This window comes from Macrotis lagotis, chromosome 1 (genome assembly GCF_037893015.1).
Source record: "Macrotis lagotis isolate mMagLag1 chromosome 1, bilby.v1.9.chrom.fasta, whole genome shotgun sequence".
Classification (NCBI taxonomy): domain Eukaryota; kingdom Metazoa; phylum Chordata; class Mammalia; order Peramelemorphia; family Peramelidae; genus Macrotis; species Macrotis lagotis.
In genome coordinates this window covers 493,300,612-493,328,561 of record NC_133658.1, presented here as the reverse complement: position 1 = coordinate 493,328,561, position 27,950 = coordinate 493,300,612, and the positions used below count along the sequence as shown (strand labels likewise).

Sequence of the window (27,950 nt, the reverse complement as noted above, 5' to 3'; positions counted from 1 at the left end):
ATACAAGGGAACATGTGGTATCTGACATACATATTGAACTGAAAGAACTAACATATTGAAGGTAGAAGAGGATTATAAAAGTCTGAATTATTCTTTTTGTTTGACATCTCCCAACCTAGTAAATATGAAAAGTGGAAAAAGAGGGGAAAAGTATGAAGATTCCTCTTGGTATATTCTCAGAGTCACTGTAACCCAACCAGTCAGGGATCTAGGTGGCACAATGGATAGAGCCCTGACCCTGGAGTGAAAATGACCTGAGTTCAAATGTGATCTCAGACACTAGCCGTATTATTTTGGGTAAGATGCTTAACCTGATTGCCTTGTATCCAGTGGTCCTTGATTCATATCTGGCTTCTGTACTCAGATGGTTCTGAAGAAGAAACAAAGAGACCAGGTCACTGAATTGCAGAGTGTGTGAAGGGAAATAAGATTAAGAAGACTGGAAACTGAAGGCAGAACCAGGTTTTTGCATGCAAAAGGATATTTAATTTGGAAGTCATGGGGAACCTCTGGAGTTATTAAGTAGGGGAATGACACAGTCAGTTCCCAGCTTTGGGAAGATTACTTTAACAACTGAGTGGAAAATGGACTTGAATGGGGAGAGATGTGAGGCAGTGAGAATAACCAGCTGGCTATTACAATAGTCTAGTCTTGAGGTGATGAGAACCTGTGCAGGGTCTAACATAGTGGAAATTTAATAAATTGGCTGATTGCACCAGGGTAGAGTCAGTGTCAGAGGAGAGAAGAGTATTCAAAAAATGTTGCAATTATTTTTTTAAAAAATCATTGCTCAAAATTAGATAGTGTGACAGTGTAAGGAGTCAATGATAACATCTAGGTTGAGAAGATGATAGAATCATTAATAACTGGGAAAGCTGGAAGTGGGGAAGATTTTTAGGGGAAAAGATAATGAGTTCAGTTTATTCAGTTCATTTAAAATGTCTACAGGCTATCTAGTTTGTGATATCCAATGGGCAGTTAGAGACATGAGTTGAAGGTCAGGAGAGAGGTTAGAGCTAATTAAATAAATGTGAAAAGCTTCAGCATACAAATGATATTTGAATCCATGAGGGCTGAGAAGATCACCAAGTGAAGAAGTATAGACTAGAAGAAGGAGAGGAAAAGGCCCAATCTTGTGGTACATAGGTAATTTGAAAGAAGATAAAGCAAAGGAGACAGAGAAGAAATATTGAAGAGAATGAGGTAAAAGTGCTGTCCCAAAAACCTAGAGAGAAAAGACCATCAATAAGAAGAGGATAATCAAATGCTGAAGAAAGGTCAAGAAGGATGAGAATTGGGGGCAGCTAGGTGGTTCAGTGGATAGAGCACCGGCCTTGGAGTCAGGAGTACCTGGGTTCAAATCCAGCCTCAGACACTTAATAATTATCTAGCTGTGTGGCCTTGGGCAAGCCACTTAACCCCATTTGCCTTGCAAAAATCTAAAAAAAAAAAAAAAAAGGATGACAATTGGGGAAAAGTCTATTATGTTTGGCAACTAAGCAATCAATTATTAGTTACTTTAGAGATTCTTTAAAGATGATAAAGTCAGAAGCCGTGTTTTAGACAATGAAAACAGAATGAGAGGAAATTAATTTGATACATGACCTTCTCAAGCATTTTAGCCACAAAAAAAAAAAGAGAACAGATATGTGATAATAGCTGGTATAGAAGGATCAAGTGGTGGGTTGGATTTGAAAAAGGGAAAGACGTGGGCATATTTATGGGCAATAGGAAGCAGCTAGTATAAAGACTGTGATAAGTGAGAGCAGATAACATAAAAGAAACAATCTGTTAGAGAAGTTGGATTGAAATTGATGACTGCATGAAAATAGATTGCCTTGGAAAGAGTGGCCACATCTTCCTGTAAATCAAAAGTAAAAGGGGATTTAGAGGAGGAAGGCATTTCAGTAATTTGAGATAAGAAGGGAAAAAGAGGGAGTTATCAGGGAATGGAGAAAAACTATAGCTATTATTTACCATATTAATAAAAGAAACAATAAAAATATATGATCATATCAAAAGATAAAATGTAGCATCCATTTCTATTTTTAAAAAATTATAGGAAGCATAAGAATAAATGGAGCTTTCCTTAAAATTATAAATAGTATCTATCCAAGACCATGAGTCAGGATAATCTTAAACAGGGATATACTAAAGGCCTTTCCAGTAAAAGGAGAGGTAAAGCAAGGCATGACCATTTTTTTATCATTATTATTCAATACAGTGCTAGAAATTCTAGCTATAACAACAGGTCAAGGAAAAGAAGTTGAAGGAAAAAGTGACAAGGAGAAAACAAAACTAACATTTTTGCAGATGATCTGATGTTTTATTTAAAGTTCCCTAGAGAGTAAACTAATAAACTAATTGAAATAATTAACTACTTCAATAAAATTTAAGGATTTAAAGTAAAAGATATAGATCAGCAGCATTTCTGTGCATTTTGAACAAAAAATAATCTGAACGTAAAAAATATCAAGAACATGGGAGGGGGGATAGGCAAAAGGGGGGCTAAAACAGTACCAGAATTTAAACCTGATATAGATATAAGGTGCCTATGAACTTGGGAATTCCTAAAAAAGCTTGAAATTCAAAAGTGATAAGGAAGATAGTTTCAAATAAATCCAGGAAAATTCATATAAACCAATACAAAATGAAATGATCAGAACCACAAGAAAAATGTATACATAAACAGAAAGATAATTTTGAAAAGATGTAAAAAAGATAATCAACAAAATAGCCAACCATAATTCCAGAGCATTCATGATGAAAACTGCCCTACTCAAATTAGAAAAGACTCAGTGCAGATTGAGATGCATTTTTTGACATAGTAAATATGAAAATATGTTTTGCTTGACTTTACATGTACATAATTGATTTTGTTTTTCTTTGCTTTCACAATAGGGAGAGGAGGTAGGAAGGAGATATCGTGGAACTGAAAATTTTTAAAAAGTTAAATTTAAAATATATTTGTTAAAGTGTTCTAGTAGGAGGTCAGGATTTATGGAAGAGAAAAAGACTGTGAGCCAGACATTGAATTCATTGAGGAAAGATGAAGAATGTCCTGAAGGTTTTTAGACTACGTAGACCAGAGCTACCAGGATTTTGATTGGCTGGTAGATATGTATTAGATGAAGCTAAAATGGGAAAAAGTTACTACATAATGGTGGTAAAAAGAGAATCAGGAAGTGGTAATGGAAAACAAGGAATATTCCATTGCCCTCATCTCAACTAGTATGTGGGTAGGGTTTTGGGTGGAAAATGAATGAAAATATAGCCATTTCTGGAAAAATCTGGGACTATATCATCAGGAGGGATCCAGTTTTCAGTAAGAGACTAAAGGTGGAAAAAGGAATGCTTTAAGATGAAAGCAAATTTGTTGCCTATGAATCAGACATTCCAGGGAATGTGGTGTAAAGGATGGGTAATTTCAGAGTAGGACATGAGGGGATATTGCCGAGGGGAATTGGAATAAAGAAATTTCAACAATGATCAGAGATTGAGAATTATTTGAATAGGGAGGGTAGGGAGGGAGTGGAGTCTGCTAACAACTTAATAGGGGGCAACTAAGTGGCACAGTGGATAGAGTACCAGCCCTGGCGTTAGGAAGATCTGAGTTCAAATGTGACCTCAGTCACCTAATAATTGCCTAGTTGTGTGACCTTGGGCTACTCACTTAACCCCAAATGCCTTAAATAAAAAAAAAATTTTAAAAACAATTTAATAAATAGATCATATAGATTTTCATTATCCATAGGGGTTGGTCCTCAGGATGAAGTCCTCTCAGTGCATTAGGAAGTTTAGGAAAGAGAACTACTACAGGAAGGTGAAAGAATGTTGTTACTCTTCTCTCCCCCACCCCCACCCCCCAGATAGGAGACTTCTTTTCAGGAAGAGAGGCTGAATTGGTTTCTCCTCTTATTCCAAAAGGAAGCTAGAGACAAGACAAGTGATGATGGGTAGGATGGAATGGCATTTGTAATAAAATATTGTCTCGCTCCCCTTACCACAAAGAAAGAAGACTGGTTATTTCCATATCTTAGGAGTGTAAATAATGCTGTTCTTTCTTGCATTTTTGTTGTTTTTCTAAAGGAAAGTGTACAAGAATATGTTTTGTTGCTAGTTTGATCCTCTTTATTTTAATTTTTTCACTTATGATTCCTGAAGAACTGAGCTATTTTCCTCCAGTTTTGTCAAATATTAGGAAGTTATTCTTGTGAGAGAAATCAAAAGTTGTTTTAAGGAGGAGCTATATAAAATGATTCTTCTTATAGAGGTGAGAAAATACAAGAATTTAATTGAATTATGGAGAGGTGATTTTCAGTTTTGTCTTTGTATCCATAATGCCTATCATAATCCTCTCTTTATTTTTCTGTCTTTCTGTCTCTCTCTTTCTCTCTGTATATGTATATACCTTTATTAATGAAAAATAAATGTTTCTTGAATTATTGATTTAATCTAGCTTATAACTTTTTCCTTATATTTGTTAATATTTCTCTTCCTAGGTCATGGGAGGTATTGAACCAAGCTTATATGAAGGCGACATATGGTATACAGCAATTAAAAAGGAATGGTATTACCAAATTGAAATTCTGAAGTTGGAAATTGGAGGACAGAACCTCAATTTGAATTGTCATGAGGTATTTGCAATAGGGTCTGTGTGTGTGTGTGTGAATAAGCATATCTGTCCATTTTCATTCAAATGTTATACCTTTGACCTGATTGCGAAATTCTGAAGTCATTCTGTTACATATATATATATATATATATATATATATATATATATGTATATGTATGTGTGTGTGTGTGTGTGTCAAAGAATGAATAGCTTGTGATTTGAAGGAGATAGGGGAAGGGGAGAAATATGACTTTTCTATTTTGGGCCTAATTAATAATTATTATAATTCTATAATTATTATATATTGTATATAATTATATATTATACTATATTATATATAGTTATTTTATTCATTGAGGTCAATTAACTGGAGGAAGATTGAGAGCCAACTTGCGGCAAGATTTGTCTTGAAGTATTGTTTCTTGAGCTGCGTCTGTATTCAGTTATGGAAATAGGAAATTTGTTATACTTTCTCCCTAAATTTCTCCAGAGTCGAGTGTGTTTTTGCTAAATATAAATATAAATAAATACAATTAAATATTGCATTAAGGAACTTATTTCCAGAAAATAATATGAATTGAAGAAAAACAAAGATCTCAAGTAAAAAGAAAAAGAAACAAATGAAAAATGTATAAAGTTCATGAGCTGTGTTTTGCAATATTTCCCCAAGAGGGAAAAACTGCATAATCAATATTTTGCTGCTTCCTTTTGTATCATGGCAAACACAAAAGCAAGTTTTTAATATTTACTTGATTTCACAGCAATAAAAGGTTTCCAGAGAAAGAACTGATAAGTATAAGTGTATATATAAAATTATTTTATATAACTTTATATATATATATATGTATGTATATGTGTATATGTGTATGTTTACACAAATTTGTATCTAATGGTAGCCATCTCTAGGGTGGGGAGAGCAAAAAAAGGAAAAAAGTTTATATGATAACTTCATTGCATATTCATTACATATGTTATATATAAAATATCATTATATATGTAAATATATTCATTATATACATAATAGAATTGAAATTTCATGTGCAATCATCTTTTTTAATTATACTATGTTATGGAAAATCTGTTTTATTCCATAAATTAAAAATAAAATAAATAAAACTATTAAAAGTTTCCATATTAACTTTAATTATTCAGTTGCCTTTTGGGTCTTCAGAAAAGAACTTAAAGCAATCTTCTAAAAAATTTGGTAAAATGCAGAAATTCTATTTTTATTTTTCTTCTACCTTTAGTTTCTATCCACCTGTTTCTAAATAGACACTGTTTCTTATGAAAAGAAAACAAGGAAAGACAGGATATGGTGAAATAGTAGATTCACACTCATTATTTATAGAGTCCAACAACATGGACAAGTTCTTATTTTCAAGTAATATCTCTGCTAATGAAGCAGTGGTAGTTATAATAATTAATACTTTAATTGACTATTTAGTAGTCATTTCTCCTTAAACAAAATTAATGTCAATTTTTCCCCCTTCCTAGGTTCAAAAATGTCTCTGATTTAGGGACATTGTTATTCTCATGGGATAAATATGTCTTTATGTCCAGCTTTAATAAACTACAGAGTAGAAATTATGTTAGTTGAATATTTATATCTTCATGAGTCAATTGTATCTTCATGAAACACTGTGACAATTTCCATGAATAAGAATCTTATTTCATTTTATTTTGTTTTCAATATAAGTAGGTAATGCTATAAATTAGTCCATATAGTTATAATATACCCCATTTTCTAGGGATGTAGTTCTAGAATAATTGAAGGCTGCTTTTTTTTAACATAAAATTTCTGTCAGGTCATTCCAGTTTTAAAAATTTGATAGTTTGGGGATTAGAAATGAAAGGGAGGGGCAGCTAGGTGGCACAGTAGATAGAGCACCGGTCCTGGAGTCAGGGGGACCTGAGTTCAAATGCAGCCTCAGACACTTAATAATTATTTAGCCTTGGGCAAGTCACTTAACCACATTGCCTTGCAAAAACAAAAAAAAGGGGGGGGGAGAAATGAAAGGGGATATATCTGGTGGAGAGCAGAGGGAAGAACAAGGCTGGAGATAGGAAGTGACAATGTTTCACATCAAATCTGACTACCTCTGAAAGAAATATGCATAATTTTGTTGGTTTTTAAATAATTGTACTTTTTAATCTATTTCATCAACCTGGAAAATCAAGAATTGAATATTCCCAGTTTCTTCAGATCATATTTAGAAAGGTATTTTTAATTTATTTTTTCAATTAATTTATTTTTTTATTTGTTTGTTTTTCCAACAACATGCAACAGTAGTTTTAAGGAATCATTTTCTCTTGCAAGGTTTTGAGTTTTATAGTTTCCTCCCTCTCTCCCATCCCTCTCCCCCACCCCTGACAGAAAACAATCTTATAGAGACTCCAAATATGTAATTATGCTAAACATAGATCCATATTAATCATGTTGTAAAAGAAAAATCAAATCCAAATTGAAGGAAAAAATTAGAGAAAAAAGTCATTCTACATAAGATAACTTTTAAAATTTGAAGATAACAAGCTTTGGTATGCATTTAACCTCCATGGTATCTATGATATCTATGACATCAAAAAAATTATTTGCATCCTATATATATTACAGGATTATTAAGTATAAAAACTTCCTTTAATTGGAAAAAATCATATTTGGTGAAATATGTTGGGAGTGGCTTTGCAGAATTTCCCATAAAGATAATTTATTGGGAAAGAAAATTCCTTATTTATTTGAAGAACTTCAGGATCAAGTAATTGAAAATTTAAAATCTTCCGATTTTGTATCACAAATGGATAAAATAACAAATATGTTTAAAGATGTTCATTTGATTACACATTGTAAAATATGTTTTTGGAGCTATTATCAGAAAATATTTGTTAATTTGAAAAACTTTATGTTCTAATTCATGTGATAATGCCAAATCAAGAGAAATTTTAAATATATAGACAGTTTGGAAGAATAAAATTCCATTATCTGAGAGAATCACATTAGATGTGAACTCAAGTTTATGTTAATGCTAAACTCAGAACAGTAAGAACTAAGTTAAAAAAACTTCAGAATAAGGAGCTACTTTTAATATTTCAAATCACCAAAAGAAAATCAATTTTATGAGGAATAGTTAATTGAATGGGAGGCTCTTTTTAATATCATGTGATGACATTGGTACAGACCATATATTATTGTAAATATGATGATTTTTTTGTGGCAATGTACTTCATGTCTTTGAACTAAAAAAACTAATTATTCTTTTTTTCTTAGTGTTAATAATAAAAAATAAAATTAATTCATTTTATAATAATACTTCACTTCTGAATGGTAGCTTTTTTTAAAATGAGTACCAAAGAAAGTAAACCAAGGTTCTCATATTCATACTCTGATCCAAAAAGATTGACATAATTATATGAAAATATTGTCATTAATTAATAATAATGGTCTGGAATCCAGTATTAGATCTTACTCCATCTGAACAGATTTGCTATCAAATTGAACTTTTAATCAACCTCTCTCTGAAATTTTAAACCTCTTCCTTTCTGTTGGTCCTTCCCCTAATCCCTTCAAACAAGCCCAAGTTTCACCAATAATTAAAAAACCTTCATCAGATCCTACTATCTTCTCAAACTATTATCCAATATTTCTATTCCCTTTATCATCTAAACTCCTTAAGAAAAACTCTTAAATTCACTGCTTCTTGGCAATTTGAATCATCAGTTGAATCAAGATTCAACTGAAAATTCCTTTAAATTACCTATGATATTGGGGGGGGGGGGGGGTATGCAAGGTAAATGGGGTTAAGTAAGTTGTCCAGGGTCATACACTTCATGGAAGTGGATAGCATTTATCATCTTGAGTCCATATTGTCTTAGATAATTTTATTGATTGGAGTAGCTGTTTCATAGTTGATTATCATTACAATATTGCTGTTACTAGGTACAGTGATCTCCTAATTCAAATCACAGTTCTTTGCATCAATTCATAAGAGTCTTCTATGTTTTTCTGAAACTCCCTCATCATTTTTTATTGCACAATAGTATTCCTTTACAGTCATATATAGCACAACTTTTTCAGTCATTCCCCAATTGATAGGCAATCCCTCATTTTCCAATTCTTTGACACCACAAAAAAAAAGACAACTATAATTTTTTGAATATTTAAGTCTCCTTTTTCTTTGATGTCTTTGTGATACAGATTTATTCTATAGAAATGCTGATGGTAGGTGCAGTGATCAGAGAGCTAGATCTGGAATCAAGAAGACTCATCTTCCTGAGTTCTGATCTGGCCCTCAGACACTTAACTAGCTGTATAACTAGGGGTGTCACAAAGAATCAATCACAACTGAAAATGACTGAACAAATGGTATTTCTGAGTCAGAAGGTATGACTGTTAGACTGTTTTCAGCATAATTCCGAATTGTTCTTCTAAGTAGTTGAATCAGATATAACTCCACCAACAGTTCATTAGTATACTGTTTTTTTCACACATCCTATGCAACATTTGTCATTCTAATAGGTGTGAGATGGTACCTAAGAGTTATTTTAATTCTCTGTGCATTTATCTAGGCAATAGTGATTTAGAGCATTTTTTTCAGATGATTATAGATACCTTTGATTTCTTCTGAAAATTTCCTGGTCATATCCTTTAATCATTTATCAATTGATGTATGGTTCTTATTTTTATGAATTTGACTTAAATATATACATATTTAAGAAATGAGTGCATTATAAAAGAACTTTCTGTCAAAATGTTTAATATTATTCCTTATCTATGGTACCTTTTTAGTAAAATGTAGTTTCCTTAAATATCTCTTTTATTTAGATCTGGTTTTGCTTTTACTTTGTCCCAAGACAATATTTTCACTGCCTTTTTTACTTTAACTGCAGCATAATAGATTATGCTATAAGTCTTTTTTTAATTCTGTATGTATGTATGAGTCTTTCTGTTTCAAGTTTGTCTCATTAAAAAAAATATTTTTGGATTCTGGTTTCTAATCCATTCTTCCATCTACTTTAATTTTATGGATGAGTTCATCTCATTCACAGTTTTTGATTACCCATTTTCTTCTTTTTTTATCCTCTCTCTTTTTTTAACCTGTCCCTCTTCAAAAATGTGTTTTCTTTCCAATCATTGTCTCTCTTAATCCATTCTTCCTTTTATTACCAACCTTTTCTAAAATCCCTTCCCAATCCTACTTCCCTGTTAGGTAAGATAGACTTCTATACCCAAGTGAGTGTCTTCATTCTTCATTCTTTGAACCAGTTCCAATAAGGGTGAGGTTCAAGCCCTATCAACCATTACCCCTTTACTTTTACTATAAAAATTCTTCTTTCTACACCTCTTTTATGTGAATAATTTTCCTCATTCTTCACCTTCTTCCTTCTCCTAGAGCGTCTTTCTTTTACTTTTTTTCAAGATGATCCCAACACAATCAAATCATACCAATACAATTTGTCTGCATAGACTCCTTTTAACTCTCCTAATAATTATAAAGTTCTTAATGTATTAGCTTCTCATATAGAAATATAAACAATTTAACTTTATTGAATCCCTTATCATTACTTTCATATTCACATTTTTATATTTTTCTTGGATCTTGTGTTTAAAAGTCAAATTTTTTATTGAGCTCTGATCTATTCATTAGGGATGTTTGAAAGTCCTCTATTTGCTTAAATATCCAGTTTGCTGATTGTAATCTTACTGCCTTTGCCATCTAAAATGTCACATTCCAAACCTTCTGCTCCTTTAACATAGAAATTGCTAGATCTTTTATGATGTAGACTATGATTCCACAACATTTGAAGAATTTCTTTCTGGTTACTTGAAACTTTTTCTTTTTGGCCTTAGAACTCTCTAAATTGACTATAATATTCCTGAGTATTTTCATTTTTTAATCTCTTCCAGGAGGTGATAAGTGGTTTACTTTTTTTATTTCTATTTTACCTTCTGGAACTAAAACATTTAGTCAGTTTTCTTATACTTTTAAAAATTGATGTCTGTTTTTCTTTAACATGACTTCCAAGTAGTTCAATAATCTTTAAATTATCTTTCCCAACCTATTTTCCAAGTAAATTTTCTTCTATTTTTATATTATTTTGACTTTATTGCTTCTTGATGTCTCTTGGAGTAATTACCTTACACTTGCCCAATTCCTATTTTGGGGGGAAGAATTATTGTCTTTAGTGAGTTCTAGTATCTCTTTTTCCATTTGGCCAATTCTTTTTAAGGAGTCCTTTTTTCAGTAATTTTTGTACTATGTGCTTAGAAAATATTAGATAGAACTTCAACTCTGTGCTTGGGGACCACTTTAAATACCTAAATCTTTAACAAAAGCCACAAAATTGTAAAAACTTTGGCACAAAATCGACCTCAAAAGAGACATTATGCAAACTCAAACAAGAAAAGAAAGCACTGCCTTGTGTGACCTTGACTAGAAACATGCATATTGACAACTCAAATTTTTACCACTCTGTACATAAACTTAAATGACTATTAAGTGCTTCAAGTCAAATTTTAGTGAATAAATGAATTCAGAAATATGAAATCTGCAAATAATTAGAATTGTCTGTAATAAATGCTTGATTAGATTGGTTTGGATAAGAACTCATTTTTTAGTCATACTACTGAGTTTCTCCTTTCCCAGTGACTATAATCCCACATTCTCTGGGTTTCACCTGCTAATGAGGGTAACCTTTGTTTTAATTATGCTCTAGCTAGTTTTTTTTTTGGGGGGGGGGGTTCCTGAAAAATCAATGGAAATTTTGTTAAACTATGAACTCATTATGATACACAAAATGGACATAAGTCAAAAAAAAGTTAATTTGATCTTGGATTGTGCTTTTTTAAAATCATAATAAGTCATTAAGGTAGCTGAGTAGCAGGAAGTAATACAGCACACTTCCCCCAACAATCCTCTAGACAGATTTTGTGTGCTATTTTCCCAACTGAAGACAGAGACAGAGAGGTCTAGACACTGCAAGTGGTATCTGATGTGGAGCACATCAATGCCTAAGAAGAGGGCAAGAAGGGATTATATAACTCTTGTTGTGGACACCATAATGGAGACTGGTAGAAACAGCTTTGTTGCCCACTACCAAGATCTGGCCCCAGATTCAGGACATACCAATAAGGGGACCTAAATTTCCCTCCCTATCAGCAACCTTAAGCTCCATACATGACACAAAGAAAAAAGAATTTCAGAATCAAGTGGAAACTGCTTATGTGATTCAAACCTTAAAAGGAAAATGAATCACCTTTCAAGCTTCTGAAAATATAGAAGAATAGCAATGAGAAGAATCCCAGACCAGAGAGAACTTAAACTTCTTCTCCCGGTTGTCTGACAATGGCTGAGTCCAACAACATAGTACTGTTCAGATCCAAACCTCAAATTTAACCTAGGTGCAAAGGAGGAGGAGAGTATTTGTATGGAAGGAGGTGGGGATGTAAAAAGTAGTTGTGGCCTGGATCAGACCATTTGGGGAGCTCTGAATGCTTGCAAGTCCTAAACCTGAGATTTTGCAACAAAAAACTCAGTTCCCTTCCCTCCAGAAACACACAGATCTTGGGTCTAACATCAAATGGAAGTAAGCTAGAAAAATAAATTAAAATTAAAATTAAGAAAGCAAAAAAGAATCCTACCATAAAAATTTATTTTAATGAAATATATAAACTTAGGAGAAGAAAACAACTGCAAGCAAAACCTCAAAGAAAAATTCAGCTTTGATAAAAATCTAATTAGAATTCATGGAAGAGGGGCTAGGTGGCAGAGTGGATAGAGCCCCGGCCCTGGAGTCAGGAGTACCTGAATTCATATCCAGCCTCAGACACTTAATTACCTAGCTGTGTGGTCTTGGGCAAGCCACTTAACCCCGTTTGCCTTGTAAAAAAAAAACCTTAAAAAAAAAGAATTCATGGAAGAAATAAAGCAAGACTTAACCAAAAAAGAGCTTAAAATGTTTCATTAGATGAAAATGTTAGAGGAAAAATGAAAAAGAAATGAGAGCTATGGAAAAAAGATTTAGAAAAGAAATTAATAATTTGACGCAAGAAGTGCAAAAATTGCTCAGATAACAAATGCTGAAAATTAGAACTGACCAAATAGAAACCCATTACTCCATGATTCAACAAGAAATATTCAAATAAAATCAAAAAAGACTGAAAAAAGTAGAAAGTTTAAATTATCTATTTCATAGCAAAAAACTGGGATAAAAGATTGTGAAAAAATGAAGAATCACTAGATTCCCTAAGCTCCAAGACCAATAAAAACAAAAATGAGTCTGGCATTCTACTTCAAGAAATTTTGAAAAAATTTTGTCTAAATCTCTTAGAAGCAGAGGCAAAGTAGATGAAATCCACCAGTCAAGAATCTTCTTTCTCGGGGCAGCTAGGTGGCATAGTGGATAAAGCACTGGCCTTGGAGTCAGGAGTACCTGGGTTCAAATCCAGTCTCAGACACGTAATAATTACCTAGCTGTGTGGCCTTGGGCAAGCCACTTAACCCCATTTGCCTTGCAAAAAAAAACTAAAAAAAAAAAAAAAATCTTCTTTCTCCTCAAAGAAACTATCCCAAAGGAAAATTTCCAGGAATATTATAGTCCAAATCCAGAATTTCCAGGTAAAAGAAAAAGAGACTTGAATCAGTCAGAAATAAATAATTCAAATACTTAGGAGCCAGTAAGGAACACATTATTTAGAAGTCAACCCTATAAAAAAATCAATGAGTTTGTAATACTATATTTCAGAAAGCAAATGATACTGACTTAAAAGCAAGAATAACTTACTCAGCAAAGTTGAATATGATTCTACAGGGGGGAAATGGACCTTAATGAAAAAAAAAAGACTTCAAATCATTCCTGATGAAAAGACCAGAGTTGTAGGAAAAACTCTGAATTTAAAGCCCAAGACTTTGGGCTTTAAAAGTGATCTTTTAAAAAGTGATCTAAAATTAATAAAGTAAGGGATTCATCAATTGGAGAATAACTGAGCAAATTATGGTATATGAATGTTATGAAGGTATATTATTTGATAAGAAATCATGAGTGGTCAGACTTTAGAGAAGCATGGAAAGAATTACATGAACTAATGCTTACTGAAGGGAGCAGAACCAAGGGAAAATTGTACAGCAGTACTGTGAGATGAACAACTAGGATGAACGCAGCTTCTCTCAGCAGTTCAGAGATCAAGGACATCCCTGAGAGACCTACTATGGACAATACCATCCACAACCAAAAAAAAAAAAAATACAACTCATATAATCTGAATGCATATATGTTCATTTTTTTAAAACTTCTCTTACGTTTTTCCTTTCTATTTCATGGTTTTCTTTCTTGCCCCTTGATTCTAGTTCCTCTTACACAAAATGACTAATATGTAAATTCATTAAATACAAATGTACATATTCAACTTTTACCAGAATGTTCACCACAATAGGGAGGGGGAAGGGAAGGGAGGGTGGTAGAAAAATCTGTAACCTATAAATTTGAAAATGGATAAATGTTGAAAATTACCATAGCAATGTAATTGGAAAAATAAAATTTCAAGTATCCAAAAACATAATAATGTAAGGAACTAGACAGAAATAAACTGCTTATATCCTAAAATAGGGACATGCTATTTATGTTATCTTTAAAGCATATCACTATCAAGGATCATAAATGGAATCCAATTAGATAAGATTTGCCAATGAATGGTTCTATTATGTCTATAATTTTAAGGCAAGAATGGGGAAAGAAGGGCAGCTGGGTGGCACTGTGGATAGAGCACCAGCCCTGGAGTCAAATCCTGAGTTCAAAGCCTGCTTCAGAGACTTAATCATTACCTAGCTGTGTGACTTTGGGCAAGTCACTTAACCCCATTCCCTTGCAAAAAAAAAAAGTGGGAAAGGAGAGGAAGAGGAATACACTGAAGAAGAGGATTGTAATGAAAAGGAATATTAGAGAAAATTATCTCATAATCAAGGTGCTCAAATACATATCTATACAAGCAAAGTAAAGGGAATGGCTAAGATTCGTATCTTACATATGAACTGGTCAAAGGAGGAAAACATCTACAAATACACAGTTGAATACACAACTACACTTCCCTTTACAGGGCAACTGGAGGGAAAAGGGGAAAAGGGAGAAGGAGCAATTGGAGGGGCGATTAATAAGGATTATTCATGATCAGAACAAAGTCCAAAAATATACAAAAAATATTTATGGTTCTTTTTTAGATAACAGAAAATAAGAATGAGGGAGTACAGAATGGATGAACAAGTTATTCTATATAAAAATGATGAAATATTGTAGTGCTTTAAGACATGATAAAGGGGATGGTTTCAGAGAAAGCAGACAAGTGAATGAAACCAGAAGAACAATGCACGCAGATGTCAATATGAAGACAAACAACTTGAAAAAATTAAAACTCTCACCAGCATAACAACTAACCACAATGATGAACTAATGATGAAACAAATGTATCACCTACTTCCTGAAGGAGGTGAAGAAGTCAATGAAGAAAAAAGGAACATTTTTGTAAAAAAAAATTGTTTTGCTAGCCTCATGCATTTGTAATAAGATTTCAGAGTTGTTCTGATTGGCCCTAAAGGGTAGGATTCCCTCAAGAACAATGCTGCAAATAAGAAACAAAGGGACAAAAGAAACTAAGGGATTTAAGTGGTTAAAGAAAATATTCCTTCCTGTTAAAAAGTTAGAGCTATCTAAAGGTGAATGGGCTATCTCAGAAGGTCATAGGTTCCTACTCCTTGGAAATATTCAAGCAGAAGCTAGATGACCACTTGACAGGAATACTAGAGTGAATTACACTCAAGCATTTATTTTGGTAGGATATTATTCAGATTAAGTAACCTTTACAATCCCTTCCAATTCTAAAATTATGTAGTTTTGATCATTCCTTCCATGATATGTTATCCTAACTTTGTTTTGTGACACTCATAGCTCCCTTCTTTTTTCTTTTATCTTGTAAGGTCTTGCCCTTACTACCTTTTTCTTTTTTGTCTGCGTTCTCTATTGGTCATTTCTTCTATTGCCATGTCTTAGAAATTATTTCCTTGAGGATGATTCCCAAATCTCTTTCTTTAGGCCAGTTTCTCCTCAGAATTCAGTCATATATATTTTCAATTGCCTGAAGGATACATCTATCATTTACAATGTTCATTGTAAAACATCTAAATAGACTTATCCTTCAACCAGCTGGAAATTGAACACAAAACTGAATTCATCCAAATCTGAACTCATCATCTTCCCTCTCCCCTATAACTCTAATGCTCCGCTAACTTTTTTTAGGGTTTTTTTACAAGGCAAATGGAGTTAAGTGGCTTGCCCAAGGCCACACAGCTAGGTAATTATTAAGTGTCTGAGGACAGATTTGAACTCAGGTACTTCTGACCCCAGGGCCGGTGCTCTATCCACTGTGCCACCTAGCACCCTTGCTTCTCTAACTTTAACAAATTTATAATGATTGATATTTATTAACCATACCATGTCTTCTTCATTTTTGTTGGTAATAACACTATCCTTTCAGTTATCTAGACTTGAAAACTATATCATCTTTGACTCCTATATTTTCCATATTTATATATATATATGGAATATATATATATATCATTATATCTCCTGAATCTATTCCATTCTAAATGTTTCTTTCCTAGACTATTGCAGTAGCCTGTAATTGACTTTTCTTTCTCTAGAGAATAAGTTGTTTTATCTGTCTTTCAAACAACTAACAGAATAATGTTTCTAATGTATTTCTCTGATTATATATCTCCATTACTCAAAAATTCTCTCTGATTCTCCACTGACTTCTGAATAATGTATAAGAAACCTTTAACCCTGATATCAAATCCCTCTAAATATGGCTTTACAACCATGTCTAGTACTACCACATTCATATATTTATTTTAAAAATAGATATTCTAAAAAATAGAAGTTTCTTTTCCTTCAGGTATACTCAGGTATAATATTCTTCTCTAACTCTTCTCAGCTAAAAGTGATTTCTAGCTCTTCAAATTTCTCATAGCACTTTATTGACACTTAACTTGATCTCTACAGTGATACATTCTCTTGTAACAGTTAAATTTATATTTATCTTTCTTTAATTTAGATTTTAAACTCTGTGAGAGGATCCATGTTATCTATATTTGTTTATTATATATGGCACCTTGCATTGCATGCACTAGATACTTCATAAATGCTTAAATTTTTTTTCAGTAAAATCAACTTATAACATTCATTTCCTCTGCATTCAGCTTCCATTGTGAGAAAATATTATCAAATCTATGTGTTACAGGTATTATTTTTAAGAACATAATTCAGTTAGATAATTCCTTTGATAATAAGGGCCTTTATCATTTTACGTATCTATAATGCCATATGTTCTTCATTTTATTTTTCCCCCTCTCTTTAGTACAATGTAGACAAAGCTATTGTGGATAGTGGCACCACTCTATTACATCTGCCTCCAAAAGTTTTTGATGCTGTAATTGAAGCAGTTTCCCACACATCTTTGGTAAGTACAACCATTAATGGTTACCATTGTTTTCTCAGGGAAAAATAGCAATTAATTTTGTAAGTATTCATGTGAAAACTGGAAACCATATCTGTTGGAGATTCTTTCTTATATTTATTTATTCTTTTAGATTTTTTTTACTTCACTATTCTTTTTCAAGTTTATCTCCCAGACCCATAGAACCTTCCTTTATTGCAAAGTAAAAGAATTAAAAACAAACTGACATAATGACTGTATGTGACAGCTTAGATAATGTTTTGCACCTATAATCAACCATCTCTCTAGTAAGAAGAAAGCTTTCATCATTAGTTCAAAATAATCAATATTAGTTATTACATTTAAACTGAATAATCATATCTTTGATTATTTCCATTTATATTATCATTGTCATTGCCTACAAATCACTGGAGAAGAAAAGACTTAGGGATGGAGGATACAAATAATAATTGTTTTCTAGTATTTGAAGGTTATTATATGGAAGAGGAATTAATTGTGTTATATTTTTCTGTAGAGAGTATAACCAGAGGCAATGGGTAGAAGTTATAGAGCCAAATCTGAGCTTGGTATTAGATAAAATTTCCTAGCAATTATAATTGTCCAGGTACATTTGATTGCCAGAAAATGGAAGAGGTCTAGTTGAAAAGGGAGTTTAGGGGCGGCTAGGTGGCGTAGTGGATAAAGCACCGGCCCTGGAGTCAGGAGTACCTGGGTTCAAATCTGGTCTCAGACACTTAATAATTACCTAGCTGTGTGGCCTTGGGCAAGCCACTTAACCCCATTTGCCTTGCAAAAACCTTAAAAAAAAAAAGGAGTTTAAAAAGTAGAGATTTCAAAAAGCATACTGGAAAAGATCAGAAGAGTTAAAAGAGAAGACCTTGCTAGGAGTATAGTTGAACTGAATAGGGATGAAAATGTAAGAAATAAAGAAGAGAGGAATTTTTGCCTTGGTAAACACTAGTTCTGAATCACAAAGATTAAGCTAAAGACCGAGAGTGATTTCAGAGAAGGAGTATTAGTTGAAATACCAGGAAGCAAAATCTGAGAAAGAAACAAGTAGTAAAACCAATTATCTCAAATTTCTAAACAGAAATACTCAAGATTTAGGTAATAAGAACTAATGGTCCAGGGGGCGGAGCCAAGATGGCGACAAGAAGGGATCTAGTCTTAGGTGCTCTCTGATAAAATTGATCAGCTAAGGACTCTAACTAAACTTTCGAGAGATAGAACCCACAAAGGGACCCAGTGAGGCAGTTCTCCTACTCAAGATAACCTGGAAAAGAGCAGAAAGGCTCTAATCCCCGGGGTCGGAGAAGCAGCCCACCAGAGGGGTGGCCCGCCAGAGCCAAAGAACATCAGCCTCCTGGAGGCAGCCCCAGGGCGCTGGGGGTCTCAGCTCACAGCAGCTGGGGAGTCTCCTGAGCTGCACCCCGAGGAGCACCGGGCACAAAGTGGGGGAACAGCTGGGGACCTCTGCCAGAGCAAGCACTTGGAGCCCAGCCCTCAGGGCACACAGCAAGCAGCATCATCTTTCCCCAGCCCTGATCCAGGAAACAGAAGCAGGCGGAGCCTGTAAGCAGGAGCCCCCAGGGCATGAGCCCATTGAGCTGAGGGAGGGGAGTGAAGAGAGAGACTGCTGAGCTCTGTCCTCTGCCCCTGGAACAGGACTCTGGGGCTCTGACCACATTCAGATCCTGACCACAGTCTAGGCTCCCCCATAGAACAGCAGCACCCCCGCCATCAGCCCCTTGGCAGAGGGGGGCACTTATGATCATTCACAAAGCAGGAGGGAGGACAGAGCTGCACACACTGAGACCCTTGTGGGAGTGTCCCAAAAGCTCAAGAAACACCCCAAACCAGGCCCAGGCTGGGAAAATGAGCAAGCAGAGAAACAAAAAGAAGACTATTGAGAAATATTTTGCAAATGAGCCCAAGAAGGACCAAAATACTCAGTCTGAAGATGAGGAAGCACAAGCTCCTGCATCTAAGGACTCCAAGAAAAACAGAAATTGGGCTCAGGCTATGACAGAGCTCAAAAAAAGACTGAAAATCAAATGAGGGAGTTGGAAGAAAAACTGGGAAAAGAAAGGAGAGAGATGCAGGAAAAACATGAAAATGAAGTCAGCAGCTTAGTCAAGGAAATCCAAAAAAATGCTGAAGAAAATAGCATGCTAAAAACCAGCTTAGGTCAAATGGATAGAACAGTTCAAAAAGTTATTGAGGAGAAGAATGCTTTAAAAAGCAAAATTGGCCAGATGGAAAAAGAGATAAGAAAACTCTCTGAGGAGAACAAATCTTTCAGACAAAGAATACAATTCAGGGAGATTGATGAATTTAACAGAAATCAGGAATCAATACTTCAAAACCAAAAAAATGAAAAATTAGAAGAAAATGTGAAATATCTCATTGAAAAGACAACTGATATGGAAAACAGACTTAGGAAAGATAATTTGAAAATTATTGGAATACCTGAAAGTCATGATCAGGAAAAGAGCCTTGACATCATTTTCAAAGAATTACTACAGGAAAATTGCCCTGATGTTCTAGAAGCAGAGGGCAAAATAGAAATGGAGAGAATCCACCAATCCCCCCAAGAAAGAGATCCCAAAAAACCAACCCCCAGGAATATTATAGCCAAGTTCCAGAACTCCCAAGTCAAAGAGAAAATATTACAAGCAGCCAGAAGGACACAATTCAAATATCATGGAGCTGCAGTCAGGATCACACAGGACTTAGCAGCAGCTACATTGGAAGCTCATAGGGCTTGGAATACAATATACCAGAAGGCAAGAGAGCTTAGAATGCAGCCAAGAATGAACTACCCAGCAAGGCTGAATGTCCTCTTCCAGGGAAAAAGATGGACTTTCAATGAACCAGGGGAATTTCAAAGGTTCCTTTTGGAATGGCCAGAGCTGAACAGGTTTGATCTTCAGATACAGGACTCAGGTGAAGCATGGAGATTGGAGGAGAGGGGGGAAATATGAGGGACTTAATGAGGATGAACTGCATGTATAGAAAAATGATACTGATAATATTCATATGAACCCTCTTAGTTAATAGAGCAGGTAGAGGGAGCTTTTATAGTTGAAGCACAGGAGAAAGCTGAATTCGAAGATAAAATATGGTGTGTAAAAATGGAGTCAATAGAAAAAAAAAGGGAAATGGAATGGGAGAAAGAAAAAGGAGAGGGGGAATAGTCCAAGATATTTCACATAAGATTTTTTTTTTATTACAATGAGCTATTGCAATGATATGGAAGGGGGGAGGCAAGGGGGAATGAGGGAAACTTTGCTCTCAAAAGAGATGGCTAAGAAACAGCAAATATACTCAATGGGGTATAGACATCTGGAGTAAGAAGGAGGGGGGAGCACGGGGAAGGGGTGGGGATGTGAATAAAGGAGGAGAGGATGGACCATGGGGGGACAGTGGTCAGATATAACACATTTTCTTTCTTACTTCTTGCAAGGGGCTGGGAATGGAAGGCCTGCCCAGGACCACAGGGCCAGGTGGATTCTGGGCCTAAGGGGTGGTATGGGAGCTCAGGGCTTCTTTGCACCGGGACCAGGGATCTGTCTGCTGCACCACTCAGCGACCCTACAGCAGAGTCAGAGTGAAAGGAGAGAGAAAATAGAGTACATGGTAGTGGAGAAATAAGAAAGGAGGGAGTTGCGATCAGCAATGGCAAAGGTGGAAAAATATGGAAATAACTTTTGTGATGGACTTATCATAAAGAATGAGATCCACCCATGACAGAGTTGTTGGTGTTGGAACAAAGACTGAAGCACATTTTTTGTTATTATTATTTGTGGGAGGGTGCAGGGCAAGTAGGGCTGGGTGGCCTGCCTGGGGCCACATAGCGGGGTGATCATTGGGTGTCTGGGGCCGGATTCGGATCCAGGCGCTCCTGGCTCAAGGGCCAATGCTCTGTCTGCCACCCAGCCACCCCTACTATTATTACTATTTTATTTTATTTTGGGTCTTTTTTTTCCTTCTTTTTGTTTTTTGCAGGGCAGTGGGGATCGGGCGGCTTGCATGTCACACGGCTGGGTGATTGTTGGGTTTACGAGGCTGGATGTGGACTCGGGTGCTCGTGGCTCCAGGGCTGTTGCTTCGTCCATTGCGCCACCTGGCCATACCTACAATTATTACTATTGTTATTTTTTTATTTTAATTTTTTTCCTCTCCCCTTTACTTTTTTCGCCCAAACAAGTCTATCTATATTCATGGGGGAGGAGGAGGGGTATTTTTTTTACTTGTAAACAAGAATATTTTATTAATGTAAAAAAAACATTTGTACAAAATGAGAATAAAAAAATAAATTTAAAAAAAAAGAAATAATGGTCCTAATATAAAATAGTTAATTTGAAATTATAGATTTCAGTAAGACTTTGTAGATTGAAAGCCATGTCTAGACTATGGCTCTAGATGGATATACTTCATCTTGAAACAGGTTAGATAAATGAGTTAGCTATGAAGGTAAAATCATGTATAATGTTATCAGTGACATCAAATTTGCAGAAGAATAGACAGAATATAATTAGATGAAGTCCAATGGGGATAAATGTGAAATTTTACCTTTGGAGTACCACAATAAATCAAATTTGTAAGTATCATATGAGGAGGATATGGTATAATAACTGTCTAAAAATAAGATTCTGGGAAGATGGAGGAGTAGGTCAGAAAATTCCAAGCCCTGCAGATTTCCTTAAAAACCAAGTCAAAAAAGCACCTCAGGATGAATGTAGTGTAGAAAAAATACACAAGAGTTGGGACAGATGAGTAGTCCTCCTAGGACAATGGAGAAGATCCAAAGAAAGATCCTCAGTAGCTAGCTCCCTAAAAAGTGAAAGAGGGAACAACAAGGGGCAGCAGAAGTGAGAGGTAACTTCCAACTCAGCCATAGGAGTTCTCACCTCCAAGACAGAGTGGGAAGTTGGGTGTCTGAGCTGGGGAAGGGAGGGAACCCCTGTTGGTAAGGGATGTCAGGCCCAGCTATGCAGTTCTGGGCAAGAAGAAACCAGTACATAGCTGGTGAGTGCAGAAGCAGTGACACAAGGCTGCAGCTGGCTGTCAATACTTATAGGAGAACTGAGTTCTTGGTCTTGATTCCAAGGCAGAGGAGAGAACTGAAGGTTGTAGCCATTGGAGGATTCTTAGGGATTAAGATCATTTCTCCACAGTAAATAGAGGGGCCCTGGCTGTGGCTTAGAGAGGGAAGGGAGTGCAGAGACTCAGGGTAAGCTCCCCCACATCACAAGAATAGAAGTGAATATAACAAGATGCTAAAAAAATTTAGTGAGCAGGCAAAGAAAAAAGAACCTAATCATAAACAGTTATTAAGGGAATAGGGAAGATCAGATTTCATCTTCCAAAGAAAATACTAAAGCAGAAAAAAAACCTCTCCTACCCCAAAGAATAGCATCTAAAGAATTCACAGAAGAACTCAAAAAAAACTTAAAAAACAAATATGAAAGATTAAGGAAAAGTGAAAAAATAATAACAATCTAAAAAAAAACCTCAAGATTCTGAAAAGAAAGTTAACCAACTGGAAGAGGAGATCCAGAATCTTCAGGAAGAAAATTAGAATTGGGCAAGGGGAAGTCAGTGAAATTATTAGGGATGAAGAAATTATAAAACATAATATAAAAATGAAAAAATGTGAAACACCTCATAAGAAAAACAACCAATCTGGAGAACAGATCAAGAAGAGAAAACAAAGGAATAATCAGACAAATGAAAGCTAAAATAAAAAATAAAATAATCTTGACATGCTAATACAAAACAATAACTAAAGAAAATTGTCCTGACATGTTAAAATAAAAGGGGAAAGTAGAAAAAATTCACTGATCACCACCTGAAAGGAATCCTAGGAGGAAAACTGATAGGAATATCACAACCAAATTACAAAAAGCCCAGGTTAAGGAGAAAATAGTAAAGGCAACAAGAGAAAAAGCAATTCAAATACTGTTGTGCCACAATTAGAATTATGCAAGACATAACAGCAGCTACATTATAAGACATTGTATCTTAGAACACTACATATTGAAGAGCAAACAAACTGGGATTGTGGCCAAAAATCATACCCAGCAAAATTAAGAATAATCCTGAACTGGTAAAAATGGACATTCAATGAATTGTCAGACTTTCAGGATTTTGTTGCCAAAAAAAACTTCATAGAAAATTTGAAATACAAGATATGAGGAATATAAGAGAAATAATAAAAGCTAATTACAAGGGACTCAAAGACAATTTTTTACTATTTATTTGTGGTCCAAGATTATTATTATTAATTGAGTAGTTTGAAATTAGGGTAGAACTGATTACCTTGGGAAGCTAAAAATTAAATTGGTGTAGGAAAAGATTAAAAAAAAGATTAATCATCTTATACAAGTGAGTTATGAGGGGAAAAAACTGATCAAGAGGAATTAGGTCAGTTGATAGTTCTGGAAGCCTACTCATCAGGAATGGGCTAAAGAGGGAACAATTAATGGATGGATGGATGGATGGATGGATGGAGTGAGTCTTTCTTGAAATGGAAATTTATTGTTTTATTATTATGAATCTTCTCTTCTGTTTTGTTGTACCTATGAAAACATTTTCCCCTAAAATAAAGGAATACTTATGAACCTTTAAAAAATGATCTGAGTGTTGTAAAGGAAATTCAATAAAAGACAGTTTGTGATGTAAAAGCCAAAGAAGTTGGCACTATTTTAGAGAATATGAAAAGAGGCATGTTTCCCTGGAACAAGAAAGAGATAGTTCCACTGTACTCTTCTTTAATCAAAATTTTGTGTTCAGCAATTGTTAAAGTGGGGAGTCTCTAAAATGAGACAATAGGATGATGAAAAACTTTGAGTCTATATCATATAAGGATCAATTAAAGGAACTGCACATTTAGCCTGGAGAAAAAAAAATGCTCAGAGCTTTCTTTAAGTATTTTTGCATTGTTATGTGAAGAAAGATTAGATTTATTCTCTATGACCTCAGAGAGTAAAACCAATATCTATAGATAGATGGTGAAAAAGCATGTTTAGGCTTGATGTTCAGGATAAATTTTTTTAAAATTGTAGCAGTCCAAAAGTAGAATATTCTATCTCCCAGAGTGGTGGTTTCCCTCTTACTTAGAAATATTTAGACTGAATGACCATTGGTTCAATTTAAAGTTACGGGAACTATTTCCATGAAGCAATTAGACTAGATGAATGCTGAGCTCGCTTTCAGCTCTACAGTTTTATAAATCACTTCTCTTACTCCAATGCTAATAGGTAGACCAGCTCAAAAGGTTATGGAGTGGGAAGCTAGGTGGAGCAGTGAATAGAGCACCAGCCTTGGAGTCAGGAGTACCTGGGTTCAAATCTGACCTCAGACACTTAATAATTACCTAGCCATGTGGCCTTGGGCAAGCCACTTAACCCCATTGCCTTGAAAAATCTTAAAAAAAAAAAAAAAAGAAGAAGAAGGTTATATAGAGTGAAGGAAGCCTAAGCAGTTACTTTGCAATTCAATCAGTAGGGAATCATCAAGAATATAGCTTTCCTTTATGATTTAAAAGCACTGTAAAAGATTGACAAATTTCTCACTAATTTCAGTAACCCTTAACATTTTTACACAATTATGTGTAAATTGTAGGGTTTTTAATATAATTTTGAAAATCAGAGACAAAAACAAATATATATACCCTTTGGAAAACTGAATGCTTCATTATAGGAACAAGTTTCCAGTTAGGCTGAAAGTCTGTCATCAAATATAATCCATTGTAGCAATGAAATGTTGCCTTTGGTTATCCTGTCTCACAAAGTTCTTGTAAAGATAAAACAAATGAGGGGTGGAGATGTCTTCATATATCCCTTCTTGATAATTTTATAATTTTTATAATTAAATGCTATAGTTTTATAACATTCCATTTTAACTATTTGTTGTTTCTCTTTCCATTTATATTGCTATAATGACTGTGTATATTGTTTCCTGATGCTTATTATTTCGCTGTGCTTTAGACCACACAATCCTTGCCATGTTTCTCTATATTCATCATTTACTGATTCTTATAGCATAGTGTTATATTACATTCATGTATTACATTTTTTTTAGCCAGTAACTGATGGTCAACTACTTTGATTCAAGTCCTTTCATAGCACAAAAAATGGTGCTCTATGTTGTCATTGACCTCCTAGAGATATTTGTTTAGCAAAGAAATCTCTTGATCAAAGAGTATGGGTGGCATAGCATATATAAATTCAACTTCCACCTTAAACATTAACCAGTTCTTCTCCTTAGTAAGTATTTTTTTATATCTTAGTAAGTCATTTAATTTCTGGTTGCTTCACTTCCTATTTGCCTTAGTTTCCTTCTATAAAAATAGGGATAATACAGTATTTACCATCTTGACTTTTTGTGAGGAACAAATAAGATAGTATTTGTAAATATTAAAGTGATATATAAATGCTGTTTAATTGTAGAAGTGGAGAAGGACTAGTAGTGGTGGTAGGAGGAGGAGTAGAAGGGTGTAATAGCAGCAACAGTAGGAGGAGTAACAGCAGCAGCAGCAGTGGTAGAGAAGTAGTAGTAGTAGCAGCAGTAGAGGAGTAGCTGCAGTAACCTCAGCAGCAGTAATACTTATATCCATCAGACAATGAACAAAATTGTAGCAAAGGAAATCTTTCCTACCTTCTCCTGAGTGCTTAATATTAAAATTTGAGAGCATAGTGCCATCCACAGTTTAAGGTGGTTAAGCAATTATTATTGCTTTATGATGCTACTTTGTAGCATGATTTCAGGTTCCATTTTTCATGCAAAGCATTAGATTTTCCTCAAAATGAATCCTACGGCTTCCTAGAAATAGCTTTTATGTTTTCCTCAAGTCTGTCCCTACTTGACCTTCCCAACCTGGTTCTTTCAACTGATCTTCATGTGACATAATACTGGCTTTAGGGAAATCAGTCATATGCCCCATAACTTCATAGAGTTAAGGGTGCTAACATCCATGTATGTCCACTCTCTCTGAGGTGACGTAAAACAATTTAATCTGGAAGATTTATGAATTTGTCTTCTGTGATTGCTCCTTCATTGGAAATGATTATATTGTTTTCATTTCTCCTTTACTTGTTGTCTGGTAAAATTAGTTTAATGATTAAACATGCAGACCCTTTAGTGCAGTGTCACCCATTTTAATTAGAGATTTTTATCAATTTATCCAGCTATAAAACTTTTGAAGGAGATATTCTGCCTTACAATAATTACTGTAATATCCTCTAGAGCAAAGTTGTAAACACTGGATAGGAGTGTGCTGCCTATCCAGATCAAAATATAATTGGGAAATATTTAACAAACTAAATCAATGAAACAATAAAACATTACATTTATCAACTAAGTCAATTTATGACCAACAAGAAAGCTTATATTTGGATTAGTGTTCCCATTTCTATATATTTAGTACCATTGACCTAGAGTATTGGCACATTCTTATTGGTAGATTTTAAATATATATATATATATATATATATATATATATATATATATATATATATTACTTTCTCTACAGACTAAAGACAAACTATTCAAGTTAGGTTGATACTTATTTTAATTCTAATTAAAATTTGAGGTAATGTAGATAATTGACAAGGTGATAAGAAAGACAATAGATTTAATCAGCTAGTAAATGCTAAAATATAATATCTGTTTTTTCACATTCCCTCTTTTTCCCCCATTAGATTTCAGAATTTTCTGATGGATTTTGGACTGGTTCTCAGCTTGCATGCTGGAATTATGAAACACCCTGGTCGTATTTTCCCAATATTTCCATTTATCTGAGAGATGAGAACTCCAGCAAATCATTCCGTATCACTATCCTGCCTCAGGTTTGAACTTGAATTTTTATTTTTCAAATTTTAATTTGTAACTCCAGTTCCAGTTCCAAAGCTCACTGGTATGAGAATTTTTCTTTATTAATGAAAATGAAGACTCTGCCTTGCCTGAGGAGAGGGGAGGAGTTGACAAGAACAAGAAATCTCTAGCCTTCTTCAGTCTTCTTTAAGCTTGCTAGTCTTAAGTCATTTCAGGATGTGCAGTGGCTTTAGATACTTCTACTTTCCAGCTTCAAGAGGGAAGATGGAAAAGGCCAGTCCCACTTCAAGTTAATGAAAGAAAAGATTTTAGGAAGACATGGAAGGAGCAGGCAGTCTCCATCACATTCTTATCCCCAGCTAGCTACAGAAGAGATGTCTCTTACTCCTTGGGTAAGACCTAGGACTCTTTCTTTCTCTTGGTTGAGCTGAGTTATGTCACTCCCAATGAGAGAGTTTCTTTACTATATATTGTCTACATAATATGTATTGTCCTTTGTTTGCCTTTTCTGTTTTCTGTTCAACTGTAATTTAGTTAAATAGGTTTATTGGAAATTTCTCGGTATGTTCATTGTAAAACTGGTATTTAATGGGAAAGTTGTCTAAGATAGGAAGCTATTTTCTCAAAATCAATGTTCTTAGCATCTCTTTCCATTTACTATCACAGCATCAAAGAGGGAATTATTTGATGTGAAATTGCTGAGAAATTCAGTATTCTGACACAGCAGGTAAATTCCATTACTATTTGGGACTATAAATCTTTCTTGAGTTTTACAGCAGGAGCTTTTCCTCACTTCCAGACATTATATGATGAGTTGTATTAGCTTCATATTGCTGTTAATGTTCATATTAATGTTAAAATAGGAGATAAATAAACTTTTAACTCCTAAAATTGCCCTTCTAACAAGTGAAGAAAGATTATTTTTATCTTTGTAATTGTGGTCATCTTCAAACTTATTTTCCTTAGATACATAGGGAAATTCTGATTTGTTAGTCAACT

General features: G+C 34.4%; 1 protein-coding gene across 1 annotated transcript in view; it reads left to right on the top strand.

Annotated features, from left to right (window-relative positions):
- BACE2 (beta-secretase 2) overlaps window positions 1-27,950 on the top strand; it is a 200,894-nt gene that overhangs the window by 145,094 nt on the left and 27,850 nt on the right. The window contains exons 5-7 of the mRNA XM_074213848.1: window positions 4,503-4,637; window positions 17,013-17,114; window positions 26,819-26,965. Coding sequence (XP_074069949.1) covers window positions 4,503-4,637; window positions 17,013-17,114; window positions 26,819-26,965 — 384 coding nt within the window. The remainder of the gene's footprint in view (window positions 1-4,502; window positions 4,638-17,012; window positions 17,115-26,818; window positions 26,966-27,950) is intronic.